The 9,766-nt window shown below is 38.1% G+C and overlaps 1 protein-coding gene across 2 annotated transcripts in view; it reads left to right on the forward strand.

The window, feature by feature from the left end:
• ARHGEF7 (Rho guanine nucleotide exchange factor (GEF) 7) overlaps positions 1-9,766 on the forward strand; it is a 70,438-nt gene that overhangs the window by 24,344 nt on the left and 36,328 nt on the right. For both annotated transcript variants that reach the window (XM_010293957.1, XM_010293958.1), the window contains exon 6: positions 2,733-2,855. In XM_010293957.1, the coding sequence (XP_010292259.1) occupies positions 2,733-2,855 (123 nt within the window). The remainder of the gene's footprint in view (positions 1-2,732; positions 2,856-9,766) is intronic.

Genomic DNA, 9,766 nt, shown 5'->3' on the forward strand with positions numbered 1-9,766 from the left:
CCCCCCCCGGCACTACAGTATGAAAAGACAATTTAACCATTTTCAGCAACTGTTTATTGGGGCCTCTTACTGTTTAATACTGAGTTATGTTCCTTGAGTATGTCTTCAGAGTTTGAGACTTTTGTGGCATCTATTACTTGAAGAATGTATTACTAGCTCATGCTTACATTTATTAAAGGGGACCAACTGCTAGGCAGGATGTGCTGCTTGGAAGGCTGTAAAAATAGCATTCCCATGATATGCTGGGGAGTGCCTCTGGGTTTCCCCTAAATACCTGCAAAAGCAGGCACTTAAATTTCAGAGTTTAAACTTTTCGAAGGAGAAATGAAGATACAGAGAATAAAATACAGGCCCTAGCCTTTAATGTAAGGAGTGCCGATAATGTGATCAGAGTATATCTGGCATGATGTGCTAAGTGGGGATTCAGGTGTCGTTTTCTGGGTGTCTATAATGAACGTTGCTGTCAAATAAGGATGTGTGTTTCCCCTCTTGTTTTGAACACCCGTACACTTAATTTTGACTTCATATTGGGTAGGTCTTCCCACACCGTACAGAAGGACTGTACAGCTTAGCAGGAAGACAGACATCTTGTTTTGAAATTTGGGGGAGTATTTTTTGGGGTGAACTTTTAACTACTACAAGCAAACCCAAGGAGCAGGACCAGAGGACTGTGTGTGAGCAGGATGGGAACATCCCCTGCCTGGAGGAGTGGCTCTCCTGGAAAGCTGAACAGTTCTTTTCTGCTGGAGTTCACGGGAGCATCTCTCACTCTTTCAGAGGGAATATGCTTAAATATTGGTGTTTAGAGACTTTATGCACATGTTCGGGACAATCGCAGAAAATCTTGACGACAAAACAGTATTGTTCCAGAGGGAATTGTTGGAACTAATGTTAGCATGAAACCCTTTGACTGTGCTAACTTTGACTACTTACTGAGGACTCATCTGGATTCTGCTCCATCCAGGGTGGAATACTGGTTTTAAGAGTAGTTAAATGGATGGTAACAACAACAAAATCCACTGTTTGTCTCATCTTGCAAACAGGCTGAAGCAAAGACTGGGCATATTTATGTGAGGAGATGCCATCTTTATGCAAGGAGAGGAAATGTATGGAGAAATTGAAGCATTTAATCTCCTTGCACATGTTGTACAGTGGGTTTAGACAAGGCATCAGGGACAAGCTTGTCGTGTAGCCCTGCCGAAAACTTAGTGTCCCATATTCTGGTTAACTTCAGTGTGGGTTATACAATCGGCTGTTGGCCTTATAACCTACTGCTGAAGAGGCTTAGCCCTTCAAGTGGGAGTTGCTCTGTAGAAAGTAGTAGGGTTTCATCCCTTCCAGCACCCTTATGATATCATTCACTTGTTATTCCAATTCTAGTATGGATACTTTTGAGTGGTTCTAAGAATGGTGATATGGTAGCAGTAAGGAAGCATGACTAGTTAGAGTATATATTTCTTCCCATCAGTTTGTATTTAGATTGAAAATTGTTTTAGATTTTTAAAGTATGTGAGTGTACTTTTATTTATGAAGTATGCAGCTTAAGGAGATACTAAGAATAAGACTGGAAGGTCACATATTCCCCCCCTGCCCCCAGATTGTACAGATGCAAAATCAGAAGTCAGACTTCTACTTTCTGCTGATTGTACCCATTCTAAGCTGATGCCACACAACCAATTTTGGATATTTATACTCCAAATATTTTCTTACTGCAGTTTGAGATGACTGTTTCTGCTAACACCTTTTGAAAAATACACTGTGTATATTCATATTATCTTTCTTCATATCTGGTCCCCCTTATTTCTGTGAATAAATGTGTGTATATTCCTCTGGCAAACCTGATCAAAACAGACTAGGTTCACCAAGACTGTGTGAAAGTAAGCTTTTCTTCTAAATACTGTTTCTCTTGCTGAGTCATCTTTTTTGCCAAAGTCACTGAGGTTGCTGTTTTAAGCACCATTTTATGCTGTACAAAACATGCTCTTCTGAACAGAATTGTGAAATTTTCCTTCACTACTTAGCGGATGTGGTGCATTTGAGCATGAAAGATGAAGAAAGTATGAGTTATAGAAAGTAGTTCCATACTGATGGTGGTAAAGCAGCAGTCTTGCCCCGGTTACAAACCAACATAAAAGTGCTTTATGGTCCTTAAAAAGCAAGATGAGTGACAATTGTCTGAAAGCAGCTTGTTACTGCTCTGTAACTGGCTTCTATTTGTGCTATCAGAGCTTAATATGGTACTTGGATCTTTTAATGAATATTTTAAGCCTATCATCTCTGCTGGTGTAGGGTAGAGAATCCTGTTGCCACTCCATCAAGTTTTTATCTAAGTGCTGAAATACTGCTTTTAAGATTGGCATGGTGTATATAAGTGAATAGTAAACTGTTCTAACTGATAGGTATGTTGACTAAAAATCAAACTCTGAAAGAAGGTACTAGTTACCACTAATTCTTCAAAAAATTTTGCTGAATGACCGTCTTAGAGGTATGTACCATATTCTGCCTATACTGTGGTGGCATAATCAGGCCTGGCAGTTACAGGATGAGCTGTAAAGAAGGAAGAGAAAGCTGTTGGTTGCTGGTCAGTGACCACAGAAATCTGTTGATCTTACAGAACAACACACAGACCAACAAAACAAATGAAAAAAACCCAATATACACTATTTTTCCAGGCTTTAGTCTATTTCTGTGTCAGTATTAGAGTAATGTTATCTTTATTACTCTGTTTTTAGGTTGCCTGAAGCTCAGCAGAGGGTTGGAGGATGTTTTCTAAATTTGATGCCACAGATGAAAAGCTTATACCTTGCATACTGTGCCAACCATCCGTCAGCAGTAAATGTTCTCACAGAACACAGGTATGTTTACTTTGCGGGCTTTTTAAGTCTGATACAAAACAGTGCATAAAATATACTTGTGTTGTAAAGCTGTGATGTCTCTCTTGACACGCATTTGACATGCATTTGGTATGGTAGAACTTGTTTAAGGAAAAAAAATAGCAGTATATTTTATGAAACAAACAAAAACCTGTAACACAAAGCTGTTCTATGTGATCAGGACCAGCTTGTCACTTTTGGCAATGTGTTGTCAACTCTTTGAGAGCACTTTCTCATTTAAAGAACACATGCTGAACTCCGAGCATGTAAAACAGTGTACTGATTGTCATCTTTCTTTAAAAAATGTCAAGATCAAAACAAGTTTGTGAAATTATGGCAAAATTGACATGATTACTAATAGACAGTTGGTCAATTGTAACGTAGCCCTGTAAAAGCCTGTACATTTGTATGTACTTAACTTTATAATGATATACCCTTAGCTTTACTTTTGAGTGGTAGGAAAGGAGTATGTGCTTTTCAAGTTTACAAGATCAGTATTTCCTGTGTGTAAGAAGTAGGATGCTGAGTTAATGTAATAGAGGTTGCTCAGCTTTGGGACTGACCTTGAATTTGCATAGAAGAGGCCCTGTATCACCTTGAGGGAAGAGACTTGAGGCCAGCATTTGATTAAAGTCATCTGCTTTCACAAACTTGTCCTGTGTATTCTCCTGATGATCAGATGCTGCAGTAGCTGTTAGTTTGGGGCTATTTATGTTTGCTTGTGGCACAGGACAGAACCATGACCTTCTCTTGAAGGTTAGACATGGGACAAATTCTAGCTGGATATAGCTATTGTGTTTTTCCCCACCTTTTTTTGTCTTGTTGTGATGGACCAAAGTAGAGATTTTTTTGGATGGTCTTAACCCTTCCAAAACAGAGGAGCATAATTGCTGTGTTTTGTACAGTGTTAGCTTCTTCCAAGAACTCACATTTTATTTTAACAGCAACAATATATGGCACATTTGTGAGCTTTACTCCTAATAGTATAAATAAAAAACCTTCTAGCTACTAACATAAGTGATAGTTCATAGTATTTGGTAAGACATGTAACTATGTTCCAACTGCACTTCAAAAAATCAAGCTGCAAATTCACATTGCAATATAGGCAGAAAGAAGGTGTTTTTTTGTCAGAAGCAATGACAAATTAAAATTAAGACAAAATATGTTTAAAATGCCCACTGAAACCCCTTAGTGTTTGCTTTCTCTCAAATAGCCTACTTCTGGTACCCCTTTCTGTAAATGGTGACATATTTAGGTGATCCAAGCCTATGGGGTTTTTAATACTAGGCTTAGATTTTTTTGGGTTTGTGCCTTTATGCTCTTTCCACATAGAGGTCTGGGATTTACTCTATAGATGGCAAGTGATAGCAGAGTGACCATCTAAATTTCTTAGGATTTGGAGATACTTGTGAAGGATTATCATAACTTTCAGAACTCTTGGAAAGCACAGGGAATAACCATGTCTGAGAAACCATGACAGAAATGCAAGGAAGGAAAGCTGTTTGTTCTGCAAATGGAGAAGAGAAGCATTTCTTCTCCTCTGTGTTACTTTCTGCATACATTGTCCTAAGACAAATTCAGCTTCTAGTCTGTAAAGTCAGCTTGATACCAAATCCTGGTGGAGTCAATACAAGTATCATAGAGCAGTTTAAGTAATTTGGATGTGGAAGTAAGTTCAAAGCAATTGTATTGTTTATAAGAGATAGCTCAAGGGGAGAGAAGTTGTGATAAATAGCTTACTGTTTAATGCTATTGTGTTGCCAGGCATGAGTCAAAAGAAGTGAATGCTGCTTGTTTTTTTTTTAATTACCTTTATTTTATTATTCAAAGCCCTTCGTTTTTCTTGAACACTATTGCTGTAGGTAGCAAGTGACTTGACTAAAAAGTCTGCTTGAGACTGCTGCCATGAAGAAATGGGAAGGTGGCTTTAAGCAATTCTGAACCTTTTTCTCTCACAATGCCAGAGGGCTTTTAATTACATTGTTTTAAAGACGGGGGAAAGAGACTCTTCTGCCAGGAATAACAAATGGATTGAAGGCATGAAGAAAAAGAAGATACTCGGAACTGTCTCCTTTTTTCAGCTGAGATGTTTTTACTGTGTAAAAGCATCCCTCATAAACCTTAATGTAAAAATTACTCTGAAGTTTGAGGATAGTCATGATTGTAGTAATAATGAAAGAGCTACACTGCAGTTAATATTAGATTAATATTGAACTGGAATTTTTCAGAGATGTCAAAAGACGGAGATTTAAGACTTCTAAGAAATGGTGATGATTATGATTTGCTGGCTGGTTTTATGGTAATAGTTTTAGCAGAGGGTCCAAAAACATTATATGTGGTTTTAATACCAGCAAAAATATGGAAGAGAAATAGATGTTTGCTGAATTCTTGGATTTGAATATCATGTTTGTAAGAGCTGTGCTATTCAGTAGCATTTTAGAGAGAGGAAAAAGGAACAGTCTGGAGTGATTTGATTTGGAACATAAATTCTTACTGTCTGCAGTAGATTATTTCTTGCCATGCACTCTGTGCACTTCATAAACTGAACACATATGCATTAATTGTGCTTCTGAAAGGCTTTCTATAGAAAACCTAGCAGATAATTTTAAGTCAGATTCTTACTAGTATTTTCTGCAGTTTATTAAGTTCATTGCTTTTGGTGGGAACCATATCAACAAAAATGAAATTAAAAAATCTCCTAGATCATTGCTGTAGGTGAAACATCAGAAACTTTACCTCTATTTAGTATGTTTTATAGAATAAAAAACCAAGTTTTATTGATGTGTTTACTGTCACTGACTAAATGCAACCTAAAGGAAATTTGCTATCACTTTGAAGCCTTAACTGTATTGTTTCTTTAACCAGTTGAATCACTGTAACATCAAAATTGTAAGCAGTCATCTGGTTTAATAGAATATTACACATGAGGGTTTTTTTATATGTCATTTTCTGAAGTATCAAGCAGGCTCTTCAAGCAGTGTTGTAATACCTGTTAAAATGTCGTTGATGCCTGGTATAGAATCTGTGTGTGTGTGTATGCATATGCATACATAAAAACTGATTATATTAACTTATGCAGAATTATTTTGGACTTCTAGTCAAAAGCTTCTTTTTGAATAGCATTTTGTGAAGTCTGTTCTAAATGGCAGTACTTGGGATGGGGCTGGAGATTTAAAAGGGGCATTCAATGGGAATGTGACTTTTTTCTTTTTTAATGCCATTCAGTATGAATGCCAGCCTGTGTTTCCACCTTCTCTTCTTTGTTGCTTGCTTCTTGATCATATGAAGCAGCAACATGGAGGCTTTTATAATAGAATAAGGGTGTGTGTGTGTGTATATGTACATCTATGTCCATATATATTCATATATGTGTGTGTTTATATAAATAGGAGTGAAGGGAGTTAATTGTATTACTTAACAAATGAGAGTTCCTTCATGTTCAAATCTTCAAAGCTGAAAACGTTTTGTTAAGTTAATTTTTAATAGTCAAACTATTGAAATTAATATATAATTAGAAACCTGAGTGTATGTGAACATGTGGAAATGGGAATAAAACGTAATACAGCCCATACAGGAGTTGCAGGTCCCAGAGCTGCATGTTTCTGAGGTTGTATTTGCCTCTGATAATCACACACACACAAAAAATCTTTCTATAAATTTTGGGAACAGATAGTTTATCTTCATTCCAGTTGTGGCATTGTAAGTTTTATCGAGGTGTTAGAGTTGCTACTTAGCATAATTTCTCCAATTGTATATAGTCTTGAAATTTGGTAGGTGCTTCTTGTCTCAGGCATTCAGAGTCATGCATATTTTTTTCTCAGTATTAACATTTTTTTCTGTGTAATGAATCAAGAATTTTGAAGAATTAAGTCATTTTTCCTTAAGTCTGTCATTGGGTCTTGTAATTGTCTTAGCCACAGGCTAGAGCTGAAGAGGTAGAGTTTGCCAGGTACAGCTCGGTGATGGCTCTGGCAGAGCTTAGTGTTGTCCATGTTTCCACCACTGCCTCTTAGCTTGTTCTCGTCCCCTTCTCTCATAGTGGCTATAATGCCACTGTATGCCATTCTTGTTTTATTTACTTTATTCCGTAACAGTTGTACCTCCTTGGTTCAAGTCCAAGCGTAGGTCATCCAATATAATAATACAGTATCATCTTAAGAGAGAATTTTGCTAGCTGGTAAGAGCAGTAGTACTGCCTTGAGCGTGTAGTGTTTAGTCAAAGTAGCATTGGTTCCTGCGTGTGCTTCTGATCCTGGACATACGCTTCCCTTCTAGTAACAGAAGAAATAAGGATGAGCAAACTAAGGCATGGAAGAATGGATTTCCCTCAAATTTAAAAAACCCAGTTGGATACAAAGTACAGAAATGGGTAATTGTAGTGGAGTAAGGAGGCCCAGGAACATGAGCTGTTACCTGTCTGGGGAAGGTTACAAGCCACAAAGTTCAGTGCAGTGCAAGGAAAAACTTAAGCCAAAAAAAAAAAAAAAAAAAGCAGATACAGAAGCTGGGACTTCATGTGGACTATGTGGACTATATTCAAAATGACAAGAGGAAAGCTATTTGAGTGTAGAACTTGCTGAAGGGTGGCTAACATAATGAAAAAAAAAAAAGTCTTAACAGGCTCTGCTGATCAGTAGACATAAAACTCTTCTGAAGACATACAGGGAGTACAGACCCAGTGTAATCAGCATTATGTATGTAATTGGGCGGCGGGGTGGTGAGTTTTTTTTACTTTGTTCAAACACCACCATGTTTATTTTAAAACAAAATGGAAGAAAAATGTTTCAAAAAAAAATTAATTTCATGAAATGCAAGCCAAATATTAGTATTATATGTCTGCTTTTTAAATTTTGCGAAGTGGCAAGTGTCAAGCCAGTTCTCAGCTGGAAGAAAGCCATTCGCAAATCTTTGCTTGTTCAAACATTAATTTTGCTAGATTCTTCTGTTCTTCTAGACATGTCCCAAGCATATTCTACACTTGCATCACAGACCTAGCAGTCTGAATAAAATTTGTGGAGCTGAAACATCACAATTACTCTGAGTAAATGGAGCGTGGAATACAGATGAGGTTGAGTCAGAAAACTCTTTGTGCCTCCCCCACTTTGGTGCATCCCTGAGCCTGCAAGTGTGCAGGCTGATGTCATACGCCGAGCAACATTCCCCGGGAGAGGAGTTTGACTGGGAAGTTTAGCACTAGGAAATTAAAAGCTGCGGTTGAGGGGTTTGCTGAGCCAAGCTGTGCCACAACGTTCTCAAAATGCGGTGCCTGTGTGCAGTCCTCAGACCCCTCAGCAGTGATAGCTCGTGCTCCATCTATTACAAACAGAGACCTCCTTCAGAAGTGTAAGTTGTGATTTTAAATGTATACGTTTAGTTCCTGGATGTGCCTTCTTCATGTTTAAATGGCTTTTTTCCTTCTGTTACTGTAGGCACATCTGAACTTGTTTTCTTTCCTCCCCCCAAGTCTGATTTGCAGCTTTTGAGGCAGCTGTACTAAGAAAGATTTGAATATATTAATAGGGCTTGAAGACACTTTTTATGGTGACCTTTAAAATATCTCATGCTGTGAGCTAACTGTAGTTTGGAATGGGGAGAATTGTTCAGCTCGAGATTTCAGGATAAATAAAGCACAGCACTTTTATATGCTTCTCTGCATTTTAGTCTGTAAAATGACTCCAGTAGTGAATTCAAATGTCAGTCGCCTCTCTCTGAAAAGCTATTTAGGCAGCTGAGATTAAGTTGATGATTCTACTGTTCAAAAGTTTTTCCTCTTTAGCTAAATGATACCTTTTAAAAACGTACTGCTTAGCTGTGGGCCGGAGTTTTATTTAGCATATGCTGCCTAGGAGAGTGTGGTACTTGCAGGCATCAACTGAAATTGTGACATGAAAGAGCCATTGTCTTTGGCAAAGCAGCTGCGCTCTTAAGCTAACACCACTGCCTTTTAAGCTGCTAGTAATTATAAAAACAGTTGTGAACTGTTGTCATATTCAAACAATGTTTTAACCCACCCATATTTTATTGAAAGTAAACCTTTCTGTTATGTTCTGTATTGTATTTATCCCTTGTGAATAAATGAAGGACGCTCACTTTAAGCTTTGAGCTAAAGTAATGTCCATTTTGCTGCATATTTTTATCTCCGCAAAGCTGCAGAGTTAGCAGGTTGGTTTAGCATGAGTGGACTGCTAACAGGGTCTGCATGATGGAACTGCTCGGGCAAAATTTTGGGTACTGTTGTATTGTAAGAGTCTGTGTGTGCATGTTCCTACTAGAGGTTGAACAAGCTGGCGTTTCAAAACTTGTCAGAGGGAAGCATGGAAGTATATGAAAGAAAACACTGTCCTCTTGGGAATGTTGAGAGGAAAACTACATCATTCAGTTTTAATTACACCTATTAACACTGCTCCGTGTAAAAGGCTTCCTGATGATGCCATTGCTAAGCGTGTTTTTCAGGGCTTTGTGTACATTTCAAGTGAGCTGAGGTTAAAACTTGCTCTGTAGGTTCCTATACTGTGATTAAGTAAAAAGGTGATAAACAACTGGGTATCTTGTATCGGAGAGCAGCGAGTGGCTTGGAAACGGCCACAACATTGCATAACCACAGAGTGCATTAGTTAAAAGCATTGCAGAGTAGAGGGCAAAAACAAGATAATATCAGGTTTTTATTTCAGGTTTCCAAGTAGTCAGTTTTAATTCAGGCTACGGTGAGGTTTTTTCCTGTTTTCTGGCACATCTGTTTAATAATACTGAAGTTGTGAAGAAATGGAACAGTGATAATGAAAATGGGAAGTGGGAATGTGGGTGAAATGGCAACCAGTATTCCTCCTACTGTGGAGGCATTAAATTTTAAAAAAGGGGGGGGGGGGGGGGGGGGAGAACAGAAGGTGGTGTTG

Source organism: Phaethon lepturus, unplaced genomic scaffold (assembly GCF_000687285.1).
Source record: "Phaethon lepturus isolate BGI_N335 unplaced genomic scaffold, ASM68728v1 scaffold12139, whole genome shotgun sequence".
In the NCBI taxonomy this organism is placed as follows: Eukaryota; Metazoa; Chordata; class Aves; order Phaethontiformes; family Phaethontidae; genus Phaethon; species Phaethon lepturus.